Below are 23,705 nucleotides of genomic sequence, written 5' to 3'. Positions count from 1 at the left end.
TACATGTTGCTCTCTCTCACTCTCTGCCTTATTAATGTGGATGTCTCTCTCTCTCTCTTTCTAATGGCGCTCTATCTCTCTATTAGGTGTGGACTCTACTGAGTGAGCTGAGATTTGGGCGCAAAGCCTCAGATTCACGAATGAACAGAGAAAAGTTTTGAGAGCAAGTCTGGACAGAAATTTAAAAGAAACAGATGGGATAGATGTGTTAGCGCATGCAGGAGGATTGTTATGTCTAGATTTAATCCAGCAGCAGATCTGAATCAGCCTTCTTACCAGAGTGGTAGCCTATAACCTCTTTTCTGATTATGATTCTAAAACTTGTAACCCCTCATCATAGGTTGTGACCTTAGTGTGAATATGACTTTGTTGTGAGCGGTTCTACCAAAGAGTGATTTTTTGCTTCAGTGATAGTTTTTTTTGGTGGATTTTAGGAGGCCTAAACTGGTCAAAATGTATTTCAGTATTTCACAAGAAGAAAAGCTAACATTTGAGAAACGTAAGAAATCATGATCCCTAAGATTCATCATGGGACCCCAGGTCCTGAACCCTAGCTTGGGTTTATACCCAGAAGGGTTTATATATAAACCCTCTTGGGTTTATAATTATACATGGACAATTTTTCAAGCAAACATTGATGAGAAGTGTCCAGTAAGATGGAAATTTGAACATCTACAATTCCCATAACAACTCCATCTGCTGATGAAGATCATGTGATATGACTGAGAGTGCCAAAACAGCTACTAAATAGGCCCTGAGGTAAGATTGTTTTGTGATTTATGAGCCATGTTGAAAGCTAACACTGTTACGCTGGGATGTAGTGATGTAATTAAACAGGAAAATGTAGTATTCAGTGTTCTTGGGGATGATTCAGTGCATCAGTAAACACCAAATACCAACTGAACACTTCCAAAAAAGTCAGTTCTAAAAGTGCTAAATATAGACTGCAGCAGCAAGTAAGCACATGGAAACACAAAGGAAACAATTCAAAGAGATTTAACCCTTTCTTCATGTTAGCTTTTGTCATAAACACAGCATCCTAATTTGTCATTTAGGATTTATATTTTCCACATGAATCTATCTCTGCAGAGCACAGAGCCACAGATCCATGCAGGCTTTTTAAACCAGCTGTGCAGCTTCAGAGAAAACAAACACCTTAATGTGATATTAATCGATTTTAACTTTACAAATCAATACTTGGCAATGCTGTAATACTATAGGTACCTATTGTTAAGTGCCTCAATGTTGTCAAGTGTGAGAACTAAGATCAGATTTCCATCAAACCTGTTTTTCTTAGAGCTCTAACTGCTCCTCGTCATCACCTACTGGCCCTTACTTGTTGGTGTGTGTATGTTGATTGTTTTTTCCTGTGTCTCCTTGTGTGTATATTAGGCCCGTGTCTGCCTCGCGCTCTCCTACTCGCGGGCGCATGCGTGCGTGTGCGCGTTATTTGCTCTCCGTTTAACCTCAGAACAGCGATTCGAGTCGACTCAACACGGCCGCTTTCAAATCTCTCTCTCTCTGTCTCTTTCTCTCTCTCTCTTTCTCTCTCTCTCTCTCGTCCCCTGCTACCTCCTCTTCCTCCCCCACCTCCCTCCCCTCCCCTCCTTTCCCCTCCCTCCTCTTCCTACCTGATTCAGATCCGCTCCGACGCTATGCGTATGACCGCGTCCCTCTCTGCAAGGCGAGCACCACCGGAGAGACCCGCACGCCGCCGCCGCCGCCGCTGCTGCTGCTGACCGCCGGCGAGCAACCAAACGCCGGCTGACGAGCGAACCCAGGCCGGCCAACAGGAGCAGGAACACGCCGACGCTGATTGACCTCCGCCGGGGGAGAAGAGGGAAGAAAATTAACCGGCCAAGGTAAATAATATCTATGTTTCATCGACACATGAGAGCACACGGAGGGTTTATTTGTGCAGAGGAGGTGGCCGCGCGGTAACGGTGGCCGTCCAGGTCGCTGATAAATGTCTTCGCGTTGTTGACAGCTGAGTCGACCGAGCCCAATTTGACGAACGTGCAGGAGTTAAATTGAATATTGATATTTATTTTTGTGTGTCCGCCGCGAGCTCCTCCAGTAAACAGCGATATGGACGGAATGAATGATCAGGCTGAGCTGAGGCGCTCGACAGCCTGTTGTGCATCCGTTTTGGTTTTTGCTTAAATTAATTTCTCAAACCTGGAAGCCACATAAATATGATTACCAGGCTTTTTTAAAAAAAAAATAAAAATAAAAGAAACACTCACACACGCACACTGTTTGTACCCGAGTCTGTTTTTGACATTTAAGTTTGGTGTCCTCGAGGGGCGGCAGTGAAGTGAGATGCAGACAGGTTTTTTTTTTTTTTTTTTTTTTGAATAACGTGTCCACATCGTAATCAAGGAAACGCACACGCAGAAACACATAGTCTACACATATACATTCACTTTATTTGGCCGCTCCGCGTGCGAGTGCGCGTGCGTACACGTGTGTGCGTTTATGAAGGCATGCAGACGCTCCCATATCTGGTGCTGTTGCAGGGCAAACTGTATCATGCAGAGTTTGTCCGCCTGTAATGAGCCATAACATCATCATCATCATCCTCATCTTCATCTTCATCATCGCTGCTGTTGTGATTATCCTTGTACACTTGTTTGCCCTTGTCTTCACCATCACCATCATCATCATCATCATCAGCATCATGGTTTGACTGTGTGTTTGTCACTTGCCTAAAGGGCTGCCATTGCTTCTCTATGGCTCTATTTTAAAAACACAGGGCTGAACTGTTAACCTCAAACTGTTTAGTCTCACACACACACATACACACACATGCAGCAAGAAGCAAAGAAGAAGCGAGAACGGGAAGCGGCTGTCATTGTCTCTTTAGCTCTTTAACTGAAATAGTGCGACGGAGGAGGAGAAGGAAAAACTAGTAAGAGTTGGGAAAGACAGTTGTTTATATGTTCTGAACTTCCAGCGAGGGAGCTGCCAATCCCCCCTCCTAAAAATAATAATAATAATAATAATAATAATAATAATTATAAAAACTCGAGTGAGCTTTTCTGTTAATCAATAATTCATTCCTCCATCTTTTCTAGAGCTGGCCCTGGATAGAGGGATTGGAAAAAGAGGACGAGTGTGGCGTCCCAGAGCCTGGCGTCCTGTTTGTCATCCTCTCCTCTCTTCTTCTGCTTAGCCAAGCATTCACATCTCGCCAAACTCCACTCTTCCCTCCCCCTTACTTCTCTTCTTCTTCTTCTTCTTCTCCTCTTTTATTCAGAACTCCTCCTCCTCTGCAACTGGCAAACTTCTCATCCTTCTCTACATCTTCCACACCAGTGTCCTCTCACTTTCTCTCTCTCTCTCTTTTACTGCTCTTCCCTCTCTGCTCCTTCGCCTTTGACTCATCATGGCGTCCAAACTGAACCCCAACGTCCTGTACGTGGCGGAGCCGGGCGAGTCGCTGGGCTCGCCCCAAGCAGACTCTGAGAGGACTCATATTGTAAGTACTGTTCAATGAAGTCTCAGTATTTAAAGATACAAAAGGCCAGATTTTATAATGTGACGATATGAATCAACTGCTAAGTGAAGCTGCAGCAGGGAAAAGTCTAAAACGCTACTTTCTCTGTCCAGATGACGCAATGGTTTCACTTCTACATCAGGGAGTGAATGCTGTCTGTTATGAGGTGCCAGCTAATCCTCACCCACCTCCAGATTATTATTACTTTTTTTTATAAACAAAAGAGGCAGCCCACCATCTTTCCTTTACACTTCTCTGGAACTTGCATGTTAATTGCGCAACTTAAATATGGATGATTTTAAATGTTAGTTTGGGTGATTACGCATCATTTTAAGATCTGTAATCTATATCTTCGACATGTATGAACAATATTTAAATGATATGTTTGTGAGAGTCAGTTTTACCGCTGTGCAAAACTGGTTTTTCAACCCAACACCTGCATGTTCCTGCAGAGATGATTTAAAAACTCTTCTCTCAAGTTCAGTGACTCAGCTGCGACAACCGTCTGTAGAACCGTCTTTAAAGTGCCTTTGGATGAAAAAAAAAAAAAGAAGAAGTCATTAGAGATAAAACCTCCCTGTATGGCTCAATTACTATCAAAGGAAGCAGTTGGGTGTTCTAAGCAAACAGGAAGTGATGAATGAAAACACAACCCTGTGTCCACGTTGGTCGAGAACATTTAGTGGAACATTTTGGTGCATTTAAACTTCCCGTCCAACTTAATTTACAGTTATTTTATAAGCAGAGTTCCCACATTGCAAAGTGCCAGAAAAGTGTAATCCAGGTATTCTTTATCCTTCATTTGAAAAACCTGCTAGGAAACACTAGAATAGGATACACTGAGGTCAAGTCCTCAGTATTTTTATACGGGGACCTGAAGTGCAGTTTGCATTTTCATTAATGTTTTATTGAATTGAAAATTTTACAAAAGGTCCAGGTCTCTGCAAAAGTGTTTTCAGGTCGAGGGCTACAACTGATGATTATTTTTATGATGTATTATTTAGTGAATCTACCAATTTATTTCATGATTAAACATTTGGTCTGTAAAAAGCTAAAACCAGTAAATCTTTCCAATTTAAGTGTAAAAATTATTAGATTTTTCTTTTCTCTTTTTTTTTTTTTCCTTGTGTTGATTGATTAAACGAATGATTGCAGTTCTAGTGAAGGTCCTGCATGAACTGATGACTTCAGTATTTTTTTAAATCCTAGCTATGGTTGTGCCCTGAAGTAGCTTATTGTACAAGTGAAATTCTCTCTTCACACCAGATCTTTAAAAAGTTATGTTATTTCTGCGTGAGAAAATACTTTTTTTTGGCAGATTTTCAAGTTTCTGCCCTTTTTTTTCTGTTCTTTTTTTAATCAATTTGACCCTGCAGTTGCAGCCTATCTCATGATACTACCAGTATTATGTAGGGCGTTGTGAACCAACAGGAAGCTCGGTTGCTGCAGATCAGTAAATAGATTCAGCTGAAGCTCACACCTCGAGTGTGGTCAGAATTGTTAACATAAAGACAGTACGAGTGCCAAGAAAAGAGATTCTTCTCACAAGCAGTGAAAGCTAAACTCGGCATTCAGTGGCTGAACCTTTCCACTACGCTCCAAGAAGAGAGACTTTTGGTCGCTGATGTCCTCTAGTGTGATTTCTGAGTTAAAAGTCAGTTCATTTGCACTTTCATGTTGAATATTAGTAATATCTGAAAAAAAATGTCGGTAATACTTCCTTTCTTTCCTGTTTTTTTTTGTTTGTTTTTTTTTTAGGCTGGAGAAGCTGGAGAAGAGTCGTCAGACAGCGACGGGGAACAAGAAGAAACGTCACACAAACTGATCCGCAAAGTGTCGACCTCGGGACAAATAAGGGCCAAGGTAGGAGAAGACGTGAGAGTGAGAAGAGAATATTTGTGTGTGTGTGTGTGTGTGTGTGTGTGTGTGGAGGTGGGATTGTGGCCCCTATGCTGTGTTTTATCCATTAAACGAGGTTCCCAGGGGTCGGAGAGCTTCTGGAATATTACTGAACGTTGACAGCTTTGTGTTGAACACAGGGAAAAGTCAGGAAACTGGATAAAATCTCTGGGAAGTGTCAGGTGATATCAGATAATTATATTTTACTTGTATTACAGAGAGCGTATTTCTTGCTGTTTTTCTACATTTTTGAAATGTCGCACCCATTCGAGAGATTCCTCCGAGGTAAAAAGCCATATTAGCAAACCAGGGAGGGGTCACATTTTTAGGTTCATGGAAGTGCTCTTAACTAACGAAGGGAAAGTCATGGAAAAGTTATGGAATTTTTCATCAGGGCCACTCTGGGAACCTCGATTAAACACTTGAGCCACTCATTTATTTAAGAGCTGATTTAAAATTTAAACATCTCGCCAAAGAATGGATGTGTGCCTTTTGGATTTGAAGCCATTTGAAGGACACCTGCTTTTATCTACAGCTTGTTAACTGCATCAATCGGCCCATTGAATGATCCTTTCCCTTTTATCTGTGTCTTTTCTCTGTTCGATCATCTCTCTCGCTCTCACTCTGGTGTAACTTCGTCACTTTAATCAGACCCTGATCTTATCTGCAGCTCGTCTGAGTCTGCTGAGGTCAGCTGACTTCCTGCTCAGGCCTGGTCCACTTCCCGCCTGTGTCATTTTTCTCTCCTGCTGTCACTGTGATGATGCGTTGTGTTCAGATCTTTGACAATCGATCGGAAATAATCACAGAGTAACAGCTTCCTCTATTACTGGACCTTTGATAGCTACGTATTAGCCTCTGAACTGTGTTTTACTGTAAGATATTGACGGTGCGTTATTGGCCTCTTACTGGAAAACAAACACACACTCACAAATCTGCCTCATTAGTTATTGATGAGCTAATATCCACAATGAGAAATGCATTATTTCAAATGCAAGCACACAGATGACACCGGCCCAAATTATTATCATGTTCGTATACGTTTTGAAATCCATTACCTTCATTGACCGTCAACTGTGAATCACACTCGGATCAATAGGAGACGTGGGATACCCGGCAACCCCTGTCGTCAAGGGGACGGCATCCCATAATGCCGCGTTTGTTCCTGGAGCGGATAATGATATTGGATATCAGTCTGGTATTGATCGGGTAATCTCATCAGACACGGCTGTAATGTGGTGTGTTGTGATGCGATGTGCATGTCCATATAAGGGCAGGAGAAAAGTACAGGAGGTTGCCATGGTTTCAGGCTCGGAGAGTTATAGGTGAAAGCCATGACTACATAGTGTGTATATTTTTTCTATATTTTATATTGAGTTATCCAGTAGAAAATTAATATTTTTTAGATAATGATTTATTTCTTTTAAATTTATCGGCAAACGCGACTCAAGACGCGAGATATTTACTACGTAAGATTTTTAAATGTAGCTTTATGAACGGTAGCTAACTCTCTCCATGGGTCAGAAAAGTTATAAGGCTCCACCTTTCTTTGAATGACCTCAGTGAAATATAGTGATGTCATAATTCAGCTCCCTTCCCGTTGGCCGAATGAAACTACTGCTGGCGGTGTCTCAGTGTCTTACATTCACCAGCTGTCAGTCACACTTTACAATGCTATGATTAGTTCTTTGTAAGTTCTGTGTGTGTGTGTGTGTGTGTGTTGATGAGATTGTGTGGACCTACAGTCATGTGACTTAGATTAAGTTAGTCATCGACTCCAGGATTACGCTTCAGTGACAACAATGGTTTGAGCGGATTAGTGTTTGTGTATCCCTTTGTTTGTTTGTATACGTGTGGGTGAGTGCATCTGTGTATTGGAGTGTGTGTGTGTGTGTGTGTGTGTATGAGTGTATATGGCTGCATATGTGCTAAAATGCGTTGTGTGTGTGTGTGTGTGTGTGTGTGTGTAAATGTGTGTGCTGTTTACTTTTCAGCAACATCAGAGCAGCCCTGCCTTTCAGTCCTCGGTCACGCCTCGCCTCATTTTGTCCCCCGCCTGTTGCTGCACTTGTTAGAGCGACAGACTGTTGGCGCACTTGTTAAGGAGGTGCTAATTCTTATCAACTGTGACATGACATCCTGACAGTATTAGATTAATTCAGCTCCTCAGTGGTAGAGTAGCTAAATAATTATACCGATGCAGCGATGGCGTGCCATTTCCATTTCACTTGGGCCAGTGGCGCCGGCAGCCGCAATCCTGGACGCACTGTGCGCACATTTAAAAAAATAAAAATTATTTAGTCTGTTTTTTCAACATCCTATATTGAAATTAAAATTGTTACAACAGGAGATCCTGTCTTATTTTTTGGCTGCATCCAGTCACTAACGTTATGAGTGGAGATTGAAGAGGAGAGCAGGAGATAGAGGAGGAGTTTGGTGCTTCGATGCTCAGTGTTGGAGGTGTGGAGCGTTGATGAACATCCATCACGATACTGGAATTGAGGCCATCAAATGAGTTTGATGTAACGTTCAGACGCAGAATGAACTTCAAATAGGCAGGAATACTATTTCATTGTATTGTCTCATGTGGCTTTTTGATTGTGTATTGTAGCATCTTGCTTTGGTCTTGCTGGTGCATATTGTTATTACTAACTTAGTTAGTTAGACAACTGTTCCTATGATGATGATGATGATGCTGAATGAGGGAATCCGTTGCTTAATGTCAACTCTTACTGCACGTTTCTCTGGGATATTCAATATAGTATATAATAGTTTATTGTAGCCTGTTGCTGGCAGTGGTTTTTCTGGCCTGTTGGTTGTTCTTTAAAAAGCATGTGGTCGACTAATCAGAGTTTTATGATGGTGTCGTGTCATAACTTTAGCACTAAAATGCACAAATCAATCTGTCTCTCTTGCTCGCTCGCTCGCTCGCTCATTGGACGATTAGACATATGTTTGTGTGTGGGAAATCTAAAGGTAGCCTACAAGTGGACAGGCGGTTCTTGTGCGCACTATGAAATATAAACCTGCCGGCGCCGCTGACTCGGGCGATGTGTCTGTGTGATGATTAGATATCTTTGGGTGCAGGGACGAGCTTTTGGGTGCGTCAGCGGAGCAGATTTCAAGTCATACAAGTCGCAAAGAGTCACTTTTTGCAGGTAACTGTTAGAAGTTTCACCAAATCTAGCACATTTTCAAATGTAGAATACAGTTTTTGTGGTTCATCATGAAGATTTTTTTTGGTACACAGGGTAGAGAAAGTTGCTCTGAAAAACTGAATGCCACAGCTCAGCCCCTCTCTTACTGTGTGAGCTGTTGTGTGTGTGTGTGTGTGTGTCTCACACACACACACACACACACACACACCTTGCAAAGTTTTGTTGCTGCACTGTAATCAAAGCGAATGTGACCCCGGAGATTTGATAATTGGCTGACTGTAAAAAAAAAAAAAACTCAGCTCGTAGACTCTAACTGACTACATTGGATTTCTAAGACTAATGGAGATTGATTTGCTGTGCGTGTGCGTTCTTGTTTTTGATATCGTTTTGAGAATCAGTTTGTGGTTTTGACCTGAGACTTGCACCAGCATGTTTGTGCAGAGGTGGTAAGAACTCAACCCAACCAGTGCTGCAGGGGAAAAAAGGCACATTTTGCTGTTACCGTTTGTATTAGTATGAAGAAAATGGTCACACGTCCTCACAGTGCCTCACATTTCCTGTTTTAGTTTCAACTATACAAATGATATATTGCATTACTCAAAAGCAATATAAAACATAAAAAATGCATAAAGATATAAAGATGCATATATCATATAGATTCTCAGCTCTTTAAAACCATATTAAATGCTATTTTAAAATTAAGATAAAATCAGCTTCAGTTTGAAGCAGCGGGAACCGAAAGCAGATAACAAGGCCGTAGATCGCGTCCCTTGTTGCTCTGATAGTTTATATCTCGTCCAATCTCGCCAGATGCTGAGACATCAGATTTCAGAGCAGCAGTGACAGTGTTACTGTTCAGAGATCACATTAGAGGAATGATGCCAGTTTCTAAATTTAGTGAAGTTCATGCATAATTTACCCAATATGACTAATAAAAAATGAGAGAGCGAGAGAGAAAAACGTATTATTATTTTATTTATAATAGTTCAGGATCTGAATGTAGGAAATGGGATGTCCTCGTAAAGAGAAAAGTCCATGTGCTTTTGTGCCAACAAGTACCCATCATCATAAATCCAGCAAACATGCTGCAGCTCAGCGTGTAACAGCCAGTCAATAGCATGCATTACATCCAGATATATGACGCTTTACTATAGCAGAGTGCAGCATAATTCACAGCCCAGTATACTGTATGTAATCAATACAGTGATGCATCTGACACCCTTTTCTGACTTTATTCCAGTGACATTACACCACGGCATAACTGCAATGTCACATTACCTGATCTCAGACATTTTCTCTGCTATCCTTCTAATACTATTGTTGGGTCTGAGCTCTATTAGTAACTGGAAATCATTAGTACTCGGCCTCACACGGGCGGCACCATTATGTTAACAGTACTCTACCTCATGAGCTGGACACCAAATGTGTTAGATTTCGGTTGTTTATCAATTTATTGGCTATCATCAATTAAGGAAATATTAATATTAAAAATATTAATATTAAATAATATCTTTAAAATGAATTAAAGTTCACGGGGCACCAGCCTAAACTAATAGGCAAAATAGCCAATATGGTTTTAGTCTCAATTTATTACCATTAATCTGGAACTCTGATTAATCATTAGCTTACTAACTATAACCAAATTACCAAATCAATAGTAAGTTACAGTTGAAGGATTGGAATTCTACCGAGTAGAGGTTGGCAATATTCACGCTTGTGCAACATTAAAGACACCAGTGGTTATACTTAAAAGGCATTTATTTACAATGGAGCAGAGTAAAGTACAATGTCTAATCTAGCATATACAGGTGTGTGTGTGTGTGTGTGTGTGTGTGTGTGTGTGTGTGTGTGTGTGTGTGTGTGTGTCTGTGGGGACACAGACAAAGGCAAGATGGCCGACTCAAAGTGGTCACTGTGACCACATGACCTGAACAAAGAAGACTACAAAGATGGCGGTAAACAAAGAAACTACTAAAATGGCCGCTGAGACCACCTAGTGTGTGTGAGAGGGGAGGTGTGAGTTTCTTTGTTAGCCTAGCTCATGTAATCTAAAGGTACCAGGTTAGAGGGGGAAGGTTAGCTTCATGCAGGTTCTAGGACTGAGACGTACTGCTATGTGTGTGAACATACGAGTACTCGATTAACTGTATGACTGACCACAACCTAAGCAAACATTACAACAACAAGACATCAATCAACAAGTACATTAACAAGTTAAGACTTCTGCTGATTAGCTATGCGGTGCTATGCTGTGCTGGGAGAGGTAAGGCCCAGTCCGTTAACGTTACCCAATCCTTGGAACAAGCAAAGAGGTCCTTTCCAGTGTTTTGTAAAGTCCAGTGAGTTTGGGGGGTTTCCTGGTGGAATAAAGTCCTGTCTGGCTGTGTTGCTTGCTGGTATCTCCTTTGTTCTCCTCACAGAGTTAGCTGTTCCAAGCTAACTGTGCTACGACTCCTGTTGCTTGGAAAATCAGCTAGCCTTGTGTCGTAGCTGCTGATTCTGAAGAGGATTTGGTTCACTCACAGTTAATCCGAAGCAGGTCGCTGTTGTTGAGGAGAAGAGTGGTTGCAGGCTGCTGTGAGCAGGCCGGCGAGGGAGAGCTGGTTTCTCAGGTAGCAGAGCTGACCTGGGCTGGGGCCTTGTTGCCCTTTGAAGAACCGAGAGGAGAGGGCTGGAGCTGCTCTCCAGAGCAAGCCAAAAAGGGAAGAGAGAGAGAAGGGGTCTAGAAGACTGGTTTTGTTTGTGACACCTTAGGGGGTCACATGTCACACGCTGGCCCACACTGGCTGGCCAGTGGGGTCCATGGGGGGGAAGGGTCATCCCCAGGTGTGAACCGTGAGGAACTGTGGGGTGTGAATTCCTTTGTCCAGTGGAGCAAAGAAACATTTGGTCTATTGAATGACTGAGTCCCAACAGTCCCCCCTTTGTTGTCAGGATGCCACCTGACGTGTCATCCTGAGAGCATAATGTATAGTCCATTTGTCAGTTCATTCAACGGGTAACATCCGGGCATTTGTCAGCACTATCTATCTTGGATAAGCAAGAACAATCAGGTTACAAAGCAGAGTTCAGATAATAACCACAATGATCGAATAGTGTAAAACAACTAACATGTTTCCTAGTTACTCATGGTGTTAGTGAGGACAGGAAAGTCAGTGATGTTAGTTTGTTAAGGTGAGATATAGAGGGTGGCACCTAGAATGACAAGATTTGGAGTGTCTGGGTGAGTGTGCCATGTATATGCAGTGTCCTAAACTTGTATCTGATTTGATTCAGAATTTAGTTTGCTGCTGCTGCTGCTGACAAACCCATTGTGTCCATCTGGAAGAGTGTAGGGTACCCTGAGCCTACTTACTGTCAGTACTCAGTGCGGCGAACTCTGGAGCGCCGGTGCTTTAAGTTTTCTTTAACCTGTGGCACAAAGCTGTAGCACTTTGAGTAGCTGAAGGAAGAACATTCAGAGGCATTGTCACTGTCTGAATTAACATGGTCAGAGATGACGTGGTCATTGTCTGATCCATGTGTTGACTGGTCCTGTGTCTGAGCCAGAATTTCTGCGTAAGGCCGTCTCCTGCTCCTATTGTGGGAGTGCCTATCTCTACGCACTTGGTGGGCGTGGCGGTTACGCTCAGCACCCATATGTGGCCTTTTATCACCCCCCTTCGATCTGTTCTGAGGGTGATCTTTTGAGGTTACATGTCTGTGTGATGCTAAGGTGTTTGAGTTGCTAGGCTCAGTTGTTTTCCCCCTTGCCTTGGAATTGACCATGGTTTCCCAAGCCATTTTTGTCATTTTCTTTATTTCCTGCATGGTGGGCTTACCTTGATGCGTCATCAGTGTAACATGAGTGCGTACACAGGGATGGAGGTTTCGTAGGAACAAAGACTTGAAGGTGGAGTTCTGCTCTAAGCCTGGTGTGTTCCTACCCTGAAAATATGCATGCCTCAAACGTTGGTAAAAGTCATTGGGATGTTCATGGCGGGAGTGTTTGATTTGAGAAGCTGCAACCAAAGATTCTATCTCATCTGCAGCAGGAGAGAATTCTTCTGTCAGTGCTTGACAGAGCTCTTTGTAGTCATCTCTGACACTGGGAGGCAGTGATTGCATAAACTTGTGGACTGCTTTTGAGCTGGTCTTCCACACAAGTTTAGTTTTCTCCCTTTGGGTTGCATGGGGCAAATCAATTAAGTTTTGATCTAACTCCCTAAAGTAGTTTTCAATATGTTGATCAGAGCTGTCTGGATCAAAATGTTCAATGTCCTTTGCTAATAACTCAAGCGCTTCGAGGCGGGGGCACTGTGAGGTCCCTACTGATGAAGGCGAGACTATGCTAGCTGGACTAGAGGAAGGAGCTGAACAGCGGTCATCACTCTCATGGAGGTGCAGAGAGGAGGCTGAACAGTCCGGGAAAGTTTTGGTCCTTCTGTTGGAGGGGTGAGCACAGGTGAAAGTGTTATGCATCAGTGGCTGATGGGAACATGAATATCCTCTACCGGATAAACTACCTGTCTCTTCATTGTCAGTTTCAGGAAGATGGGAAGTCAGGTGGGTGTAACCTCTGTCTCTCAGTGGAGGTTGAGGAGCTGACTTCATTTCCCAGGACTTAGGGTCAGTTGGGAATTTGTCCCATCCTCTGAGTGGAGGCGGAGTTAACCTGTCATTAAGGGAAGAGTGTGAAGCAGAGAAACCAGAATCACAAGCACTGACCGATCGTGGTGGAGCAAAGCATTCTGATTTAACCCTTAACAATTCTTCCTTGTGTGAACAGAGGTCTACCTCTGCTGCATGCAGGTCTCCTAAGTAGCGCATGGCTTTCTTGTTAGTTTCCTTAACTTCCTGGAGGAGAAAAGCATTTTGAGCTCTAAGCGATTTTACCTCCTCCTCTAGGGCTGCTTGGCTCTGAAGTGAAATGCTGGTTTGCCTGTGGAAGTTCAACAGTACACATCTTAACAATGGGCCTTTGGATGCAGTCTGAGCATCACCTTTGTCACTGAGTAGCAAGTCTATTTCTTTACTGCACTCACTGGAATTTAACTTGCTGATAAATTCTAGGTAGCCAGGCTTCAGGCTCTGTGCTAGGGAAGAAATAAACTGCTCTACACAGGAGTTCTCCATTGTTGTGTCTGGGAAAGAGGGAGGTTAAACAAGTTTTTCACAAAACAAGAAGGCAATATAGTTGGCTGTGGTGTTGCGCTGGCAGACACCTTGTAGTGTAGTTTGGTAGTACACTAGCCTAACTAAACAATGCAGTGGCCTACACTATGGGGGGTAGCTTCCTGTGGAGGAGGGGCAGCTACACTAGTGGGCATAAAGATTAAGGACAGTAAAGGCAGGTTGCAGGTTTACTGTCTGCTTAAGAAATGTTTCAAAAAGCAATGACTGAGATGCAAGGCAGTAACAGTCCAAAGATTATCTCTTCAAGTCGACTCAGGCTGTAATGCAAGGCAGTAACAGCTAGGTGCAGAACTTGGGTTTCACAGGGCTGATAGCACGCTGTGGCTCTATCTCAGGCTCTATTTCTTACTCAGGCTGAAATGCTTGGCAGTAACAGCCAGGTATAAGCTCTCTGTGTTACACAGGGCTGTCGGCACACAGTGTTTAATGTTAAAGGGAGCAGCAATTCTGACAGCTTTACTAGATAGCATTGAACACGTGGTATTCAAATGCTGAACTGAGGTTCTTACATTTCCTACAGAATAAACTCAACTGGAATTGTTAGCAACAATAGCAGGCTCTTGATACTAAGGCTTAAGTGTTAGCTATTAATAACTGGAGGACGTCTAATATTACTTCAGGTAAAATTAGTAAACCAATTCTCACCACAGTGCACTTGTTTGTAAGTACACCTGGACGTTTACTCCTGTGGTGGACTAAAAATTTTTCAACCTTGCGGTTTTGGCCAAATTATGAATTTAATATTGCACAATTATGAATATTTGCCAACAGTACTCGGCCTCACACGGGGCACCATTATGTTGGGTCTGAGCTCTATTAGTAACTGGAAATCATTAGTACTCGGCCTCACACGGGCGGCACCATTATGTTAACAGTACTCTACCTCATGAGCTGGACACCAAATGTGTTAGATTTCGGTTGTTTATCAATTTATTGGCTATCATCAATTAAGGAAATATTAATATTAAAAATATTAATATTAAATAATATCTTTAAAATGAATTAAAGTTCACGGGGCACCAGCCTAAACTAATAGGCAAAATAGCCAATATGGTTTTAGTCTCAATTTATTACCATTAATCTGGAACTCTGATTAATCATTAGCTTACTAACTATAACCAAATTACCAAATCAATAGTAAGTTACAGTTGAAGGATTGGAATTCTACCGAGTAGAGGTTGGCAATATTCACGCTTGTGCAACATTAAAGACACCAGTGGTTATACTTAAAAGGCATTTATTTACAATGGAGCAGAGTAAAGTACAATGTCTAATCTAGCATATACAGGTGTGTGTGTGTGTGTGTGTGTGTGTGTGTGTGTGTGTGTGTGTGTGTGTGTGTCTGTGGGGACACAGACAAAGGCAAGATGGCCGACTCAAAGTGGTCACTGTGACCACATGACCTGAACAAAGAAGACTACAAAGATGGCGGTAAACAAAGAAACTACTAAAATGGCCGCTGAGACCACCTAGTGTGTGTGAGAGGGGAGGTGTGAGTTTCTTTGTTAGCCTAGCTCATGTAATCTAAAGGTACCAGGTTAGAGGGGGAAGGTTAGCTTCATGCAGGTTCTAGGACTGAGACGTACTGCTATGTGTGTGAACATACGAGTACTCGATTAACTGTATGACTGACCACAACCTAAGCAAACATTACAACAACAAGACATCAATCAACAAGTACATTAACAAGTTAAGACTTCTGCTGATTAGCTATGCGGTGCTATGCTGTGCTGGGAGAGGTAAGGCCCAGTCCGTTAACGTTACCCAATCCTTGGAACAAGCAAAGAGGTCCTTTCCAGTGTTTTGTAAAGTCCAGTGAGTTTGGGGGGTTTCCTGGTGGAATAAAGTCCTGTCTGGCTGTGTTGCTTGCTGGTATCTCCTTTGTTCTCCTCACAGAGTTAGCTGTTCCAAGCTAACTGTGCTACGACTCCTGTTGCTTGGAAAATCAGCTAGCCTTGTGTCGTAGCTGCTGATTCTGAAGAGGATTTGGTTCACTCACAGTTAATCCGAAGCAGGTCGCTGTTGTTGAGGAGAAGAGTGGTTGCAGGCTGCTGTGAGCAGGCCGGCGAGGGAGAGCTGGTTTCTCAGGTAGCAGAGCTGACCTGGGCTGGGGCCTTGTTGCCCTTTGAAGAACCGAGAGGAGAGGGCTGGAGCTGCTCTCCAGAGCAAGCCAAAAAGGGAAGAGAGAGAGAAGGGGTCTAGAAGACTGGTTTTGTTTGTGACACCTTAGGGGGTCACATGTCACACGCTGGCCCACACTGGCTGGCCAGTGGGGTCCATGGGGGGGAAGGGTCATCCCCAGGTGTGAACCGTGAGGAACTGTGGGGTGTGAATTCCTTTGTCCAGTGGAGCAAAGAAACATTTGGTCTATTGAATGACTGAGTCCCAACACTATGATGCTAAATGCTACATGCTAAGACTTTAAATATGAAAGTTTAGAGTTAGTTTTTAGAATTGTTTGAGTGAAATCAAGTATTTTTGGCTTGATTTGATCAAAAAAAGAAGAGGCTTCCTGTGCACATTGATGTATTACTGAATGGGCTTACTGGACATAGGCACAGGTGTCCAAAGGGTTTGGGGGAGGGGGGAGGGACTATAAATTGATATAAAATGAGCACAAAGTAACACATAATGGTCACAAAGAGACATCGAACAACCTCAAAGAGAAACAAAATGTCCACAGGTTTGTAAGCAAAGGACAAAAAACAACTACAAACAGCTAGAAAGAGGTGCAAAAGACACAAAAGGATGACATGGATAAACAAAACGACCACAAAGAAATGAAAAAACGACAACAGAGAGGCAGAAACAAAACTACAGATACACAAAATGGCTATAAAGTCAAACAAAACAACCACAAAGAAGCACAAAAAGCTGCAGAGACACAAAATTACTACAAACAACGACAAAAAATGTGTCATTTATCTTTCAATGTCGGGATCTTTCTCTTATGTAAAAACAGGGAGAAGACGACGCCCTAACTGTAACTGAGGAACGGAGGAGGAACAGCGAAACAGACAAGGAGAGAGAAAGATGAACTTATCTTTCTGTGAAAAGTCTGTGTTAATTACGTACCATCAGGGCAGTCAATAAAAAAACAAACCACTTACAGTGTCGCCAGCAAAAGGGCGATCAATATAATCCATTAAAATCTATTAGAATCATGTGATCCGGCCAGTCAATAAGATAAAGTAAAATCAGGAAAGCCTCTTCAATAGAAGCATGTGAAGAAGAAATTTAAAAGAGGTCAGTGATTCTGCTGACCTGATTTCCTCAGGCTGCTGGATTGCAGTGGTTCCACTGGAATAACAGGCGAACGTGAACAGGCTTTTAAACTACGGTGCAGGCGGCTTTTCTGCTTTCATTGATTGTGTGGATGATTAACAACAAGAAAAAAAAAAAAAAAAAGAAAAGAAAATGGTGTGGTGTTTAAGCAGCAGCAGCAGCAGCAGTTTGTTTACCACAGGAAGCAGTTGTGGGAAATGGACATGTGATGTTAATTTTCGAGAAATAAAAGTTGCTAAACACAGTGGCTTTTAAAGTATCGGCGGCGTCTCGTGTTGTAGCTAAGATCTGTAAGATGTAGTTGTGACTCTGTATTTCTTCTTTTTTAATCAGCTTTTTTAAAATTTTATTTCAGTCTCTCTCTTTTCCTCTTGCCTTCTTCTTTTCTTTTTTTTTTGTCTCTCTTTACCTCCAGCCTCAGTTACATAAGGATTCACACTCTTTCCTACTTTCCTCTCGTCCTCCTCTCATCCTCCTCCTCCTGTTCACCTTGCTCTCATTTACAGTGGAAAATAAAGTAGACACAGGAAGAGAATGAGGCGGAAGAGCAAACAGCTTCTTTGAATTGTGTGTGTGTGTGTGTGTGTGTGTGTGTGTGTGTGGGGGGGGGGACCTTTGAGTAGGCCGATCCCACAAACTGTAATGGACGTGTATATGAAAGTGCACGTCCACACCTTGCACACAAACAAACATAAAGAAGGGCAGTCCCTTGTTTATGTCTGTTTCCAGGTGAGGCACGGTACATGAGACACCTCCTTTCTTCTCCTTTTTTTAATTCTACCTTTCTATCTTTGTCTCCAGACACTTTATTCTTCCTCCCCCTGTTTGTTTTCGTTATCCGTCTCTTCCCTTCACTCTTTAATTATTTTTTTTTTTCATTTCATTTTTTTGTTTAAAAATCATTTCTCAGCATGTTTTCCCCTCACTTGTGTTATACATCTCATCTTTTCCTCACTTCCATTTTGGATGTTTTCCAGCAGTCTCTGGAGAGATTTTCCTTCCAAAACAACATCTTAAAAAATGAATAATTCAAAATGTAATTTAAATTAACATCAGCAACCTCTTATTTATCCTATCCAACCTGATTTCTTAGATCAATCTCATTCTTTTTCTTCTCATTTTAGATTTTTCCTATGACCACTTTTGGAGCATTTGTACCTTGATGTCATTTTTAGTTGTAAGGAATCAATAAATCTTAAGTTTCCTCTGCTTTCCAACCAAACACTTTTCCCTCTAAAATAGCAGCACCACTTCAGATTATATAACCAGTCGTATTTCTGGCATTTTGAGCGGTGACCAACAGGTAACGCTTCTGTTTTTTGTTTTTTTTCCATTCCTGTGGATTTCCTGCACGGCGCTTTGGAATCAAACCCACTATATTTGTTCTTTTTTATCTGCATCTCGCTCCCGGTGCAGAAATCTGTGTGGGTGTTCACTGCAATGGCGATGAGGACGAGTTATAGGTGTGTGTGTCTGTGTGTGTGTGTGTGTGTGTGTGTGTGTGTGTGTATGTGTGTGTGTGGGACGGTAAACAGAAATGGCTTGAGGAGAGTGCATGAGTGTGTGGGATGGCCTGTGTTGTGTATGTGTGTGTGTGTGTGCGCTTTGATTTATGCCCTTGGCTTGATGTGATACAGCTGCAGTAGTGTGTGAGTCAATACTGAGAGAGAGAGAGATGGAGGGGGTGATGGAAAGAGATGAGGAGAGAGAGAGAGATGAAGATAGGCAAAGGAGAGAAAGTTAGTTAGTGGAAGAGGGAGAGAGATGGAGGCAGAGTGGAAAGTAGCAGTGAGACAGATCCAGAGTCGGTTATATAAGAAATCTGCACAGCACACAGCAGGCTGTAATGCCCATATTTACTATCACAACAGGTTGGCAGGACTATAGAGGAGGGAGCCTGATTATTTAAGATGTGTTGTTCAGTTGTTGGCACAAAGATTGCACAAAACACATTGTTTCCTTAAGGTTAAATAAACATGCTCGATGCATTTTCTACCTTATGAATAATTTGAAAAGCTTTTTTTCTACGAATGTTTTGAATTGCTGAAATTGTCTTTCTGTTTTATTGGTTTGTTGCTACCTTTTTACAGTCCTTCACTGCCGCAGCTTGTTGATATGTGGAGCTGAATTAAACCTGAAGGATATCATATAGCTGTTTGTGTCCGAGTCTTATGATAGAAATAGCCGGTCCTTGAGGTAAACGCCAGATTTATTCTTTATTCTTTGCTGAAATCTCCATTAGCTTCCGTAATGTGATTGCTAGTCTCAACAGCAACGATAAAAACAAACGGGTATGTTGCATTCACACCCATTTTAGTCAAACACAAAATTCAGAAACCATGAACTAATACAAACACGCTCTCTGTGAGCTAATCATCTAAGATCAACAATGCTGTTTTAATCAGGCTCCTGATTGGTTGCTAATGTTAGCTTCAGCTTAGCATTCTCAATCTGTTCATCTCAGTTTAGCATTAGCAACCTATTCATGTTAGCTTCAGCTTCACTTTAGCAACCTGATAATGTTAGCTTCAGCTCATTAGCAACCAGTCAGGCTCCTGATTGGTTGCTAATGTTAGCATAAATCTAGCTATGTTCCCATTTGGTCCACATGTCAGTCATATCACTAAGACTATATCGCTTTTTCTTTCTGTTGACTCATTCTTATTCATAAAGTAGATTTACATTGAAAATGTGACATTAAAAGAAGAGTTTATTAACTAAAAGTGTTTCTTGGCAGGTAGCTACTGTACCTTTGGCAGCTAAGCCAAAAGACACTATATAAGCACAAACCTGCCCCAAGGAGCATTAAAAAGTAGCTGCTGTTGGAAAAATGTAATGATAGAGAACCAATGCAGGTGTCACTATAGTTAATTATATTAATAGTCATATCTTAAACATTATTTGAGCAATGAATAAATATTCTTTTGTCCACAGGAAGCTTTTTTCCTGTTTCATATTTGCAGTTACAGCATTTACCTAACCACTTCCAATACCACCACTTGTACTTTATTGGTAATCTATGATGAAGTGACTAAGTTGTCATGATCCACAATGCACGCAGCGGGTACTATTGATTTGCTTTAATGAAATTACTGCACATAGGCTGTTAATCATACATGCATGAGTGTACTCAGCCGAACATATTGAGACACACACACACACACACACACACACACAGATTTTAAATGCTGAGTCGGTTCGTCTCCTGGACTGGCTGCTGTTTTCTAACTGGAGCCTGCTAACTTAGTTTCCATTGATTTGACCACATGTCTCCCCTGAGACGTCAGACCGTCAAATGAGAGGACTCTTCACTGTCAAAGAAAGCAGGAAGTCCCCCAAAAACACCACCTTACATTCAAGGAAAGTAGGATATCTTTACAAAGCTCTGAAGAGAAGAGTTTGTGAATGTTTTGCAGAGAAAACTCTGAGTGTACATTCATTTAAAACCTCAAAAAAACTAAAACAAATTTTAATGAATTGAAACTTACTGTAGACAGAAGTGTCATCACTTACTCAAAATGGCTCGTGTCTCATTTTGGACACTTCTCATTTCACTTCCTGTCTCTATTTTTACCTAAAACCAGTGTTTATCTTTTGTGTCCATTCTTATTTCAATTCCTCTCTTTCATTGCTGCCACCTGGTTGTGCTTTATATCTCCTGCCTTGATCTCTACATGCTCCCTCTCTCTCTCCTCTCTGACCTCCGTCGTTCATCATCCCGTCCTTCTTCCCTTTCCTTTCATCCTGTCCTCCCTTCATGTATCCACTCTGTTGCTTGATATACTGCTTCATATGTGCGTCTCTAATTAGTCTCTGTTTTTTTGCCCCGTTTTTTTTTTTCTTACACACTTTCTTTCTAATTTCCTTACAGGCATGATAAGTCTTACTCACTTCCTTAATTTCATACTAATCTATGTCCTTCAGACCAGGGTGAAACAATACATGGAAGGAGCCTTTACTTACTTTAATCTTTCACAGATATAATACCAAAATATTTTTTTTACATCATTTGTGATGAATTAAATCAATAAAAGATGCTTAAAAACTCCCAAGATATGATTGAGACTCTCAACTCAGGAGCCACTCACTTGATGGTTCCCGAGCTTTTGACCGTACCACAAGGGCTTCACCAGTCAATGCATTTGGCTCGGTCAAGAGGCCCTTAAAGCGCCAGAATAATGTAAAGTTTGAACATGTGCAGTTCCATGACAGCTGAGCAACCACCACCTGCTGATGAAGACCATGTTGTATGGTAGAAAGCTCTGAAAAAAGCGAGTAAGTGTATTCAAAGTCAAGAATAAACTGTCAAACTTAAAGTATTTTAGTTTAAAACATAAAAAAATTAACTAAGATTATCAGCAGAACGTGAAGAATGGACAGTTTTGACGTTATGTTAAAGACATCTATGTTTCTTGTTGCAAAGATATAGTATCTACTGAAGTTAGCATGCTAACCAGCTAGCCGTGGCAGTAGAGAGTCACTGTGTCTACTTTTGCAGCAACTTGCTGGCTAACCGAACTAGCTGCCTGGTGCAAAGTTAGCATGAACTATTATCAGAGTGGACGCAATTAAGAGAACCAGGTTGAAACATCAGAAAGTGTTTCGGCTTCAGATGTTCGGTATCGACTTCAGATTTTTTACAGAAATGTCAGATTATTTTAAAACACTCTCACCATTATATAGTGTGTCCAGAATAGTGACATGTTTATTTTCAACAGTAAAATGTTCTGCCAAGTACATTCTTTGGTCATAGTTGTTTAATAAAAAAAAAAAAGCTTATCATAATGTGAATTTATATTATGGATTCTAAGAAAATTTTGGTGATATCTATGATATGTGAATCTGACATCTAATCAGGTTATCTATGGCAAAGAAAAGATTGGGCAAACAATAGCCAACAAAATGAGACCAATTTAAACCGAATATAAATGCTGACCGAGGGATCTGGAGTCTTGGGATGATATGTCTCTTGTTTCACTTCAGTTGCCAAAACTGCTTTAATGTCTTAACATCGCTTTGTGAACATTTTGTTTCACATCAAGTTGATGCATCTGTCAAACACTTTCTTTTCTTCCCTTAAAAGGGTCTCACCTCACATGTCACATCACAGGGACTGTCGCTGCACATGAACGTCTCAGAGAGTTATATCAGAAAGAAAAAGGAGGGTGAAGTGACTTTATGTGAGTTTAGCTGCCTTTACTTTCCTGTATTGATCTGTTTTTCTTTCACTCTTCCAGTTTTAACCTGTTTTTCTCCTCCATCTTGCCCTGTCATTCCTCCTCCCTCCTGCGTCTGCAAACTCTAACCCACCATTAGGCTCCAGTCTGCAACACGCCATTAAGGAAAGTGTGTGTGTTTCAGTGTGTGTGTGTGTGAGAGATACAAAGTTGATGAGTTATCGGCAGCAGCTGTGTCTAACATAGTGACACTCACTTTGAAAATGTGCTAATGATGAGGAGACAACAATATCTCTAGCGTGTGTGTGTGTGTATATGTGTGGTCACTAATGAACTAATGTATGCTCTCAATCAAGAACAGCTGTGTGTGTGTTTGTGTTATCACTAATGAGCCAACACATTTCAGTCTTGACAGGTGTGCATTTATCTGTGTGTGTGTGTGTGTGTGTGTGTGTGTGTGTGTGTTGTGTGTGTGTGTGTGTGTGTGTGTGGATATACTAATGTGCTACGTGTGTTATCAATCAGTGGAAGGTGTGTGCGTGTGTGTGTGTTCATGGACATGTACTGTTTATCACTGCTTGTCTCTCTGCTGTCTGCTGGCTAATGGAGACTGACAACACAAAGCAAAGAGCTCTGGCGTGTTTGTTTCATGGATCTGGAGTGAAATCCTCTCTGTGTCAGTGAGTGATGATACTCGCTCAGCTAGCTGAAGCTGCACAGGTTGTACTTTGTCAAAATAAGCAATGAACTACATCTAACGTTTCTTTCTGGTGTTTTGCATAATGTGCGTGAATTCACTCACTCACAGTTTGTCTTCTAACCTTTGTGAAATTTTTGTGTGTCCATCAAAGTGGAAACCTCTGGCTCAAGTGGTTAACTGTCTCTCTGTGCTGTCACAGTGCTGCACATCTGTGCACTCGATAATTGCATTTTCCTTCACCTATTATTAGGCACATTTTAATTTGGCTCATAAAAATTTGCATTGAACATATTGCAAAAAAAAAAGAGTATACTTTAAATGAGGTGGAGAAGTCAGTAGCAAAATAAAAACTTCAGAAGTGTGGTGCGATGAGGAAACTGAGAGAAAAAAAAAAAAAAGAGGAAACAAACATAAATACCACATTTCCATCATGTTTTCTACATCATCTTCTGTCATTTGAGGTGTGACTGCAATAGTTTCATGGTATTGGCGCCGCCAGCTGTTTGTCAATGAACAAACTCATATATATAGGATATTGGATTGAAACACATTCATTTGCATTGTGTTGTCGTCTGGAAATGTGGTTAAAACTGGAAGGAAACTTGACTTGTGACTCATTTCAGAGTTTTACCTACCCCCAGTTTGGATCTGGCTCAAGTCTGCTCTGAGTTTATTAAGAAATTTCTCTCTTTATTTCTCCTCTTGTGTCAACTGTCTCTGGCCATGTGTATAATGTGCATCAAGTGGATGTGCAGTGTCTGATGAGAAAGAGACAGAGTCCAGCCAATTTGTTGCAGCGGTTGGTAATGAAT

The 23,705-nt window shown here is 41.6% G+C and overlaps 1 protein-coding gene across 3 annotated transcripts in view; it reads left to right on the top strand.

Moving 5' to 3' along the window:
- The first annotated feature begins 1,650 nt into the window (after positions 1 to 1,650).
- si:dkey-172j4.3 (diacylglycerol kinase delta) overlaps positions 1,651 to 23,705 on the top strand; it is a 76,450-nt gene continuing 54,395 nt past the window's right edge. The window contains exons 1-3 of one of the 3 annotated variants that reach the window (XM_056369813.1): positions 1,651 to 1,862; positions 3,260 to 3,481; positions 5,258 to 5,362. In XM_056369813.1, coding sequence (XP_056225788.1) covers positions 3,389 to 3,481; positions 5,258 to 5,362 — 198 coding nt within the window. In that variant the 5' untranslated portion in view covers positions 1,651 to 1,862; positions 3,260 to 3,388. Of the gene's footprint in view, positions 1,863 to 3,077; positions 3,482 to 5,257; positions 5,363 to 23,705 lie in introns of all 3 variants that reach the window. The other 2 variants (XM_056369812.1, XM_056369815.1) reach the window with 2 other exon arrangements.

Source organism: Seriola aureovittata, chromosome 23 (genome assembly GCF_021018895.1).
Source record: "Seriola aureovittata isolate HTS-2021-v1 ecotype China chromosome 23, ASM2101889v1, whole genome shotgun sequence".
Lineage (NCBI taxonomy): Eukaryota > Metazoa > Chordata > Actinopteri > Carangiformes > Carangidae > Seriola > Seriola aureovittata.
This window is presented reverse-complemented; position numbering and strand designations above follow the sequence as displayed.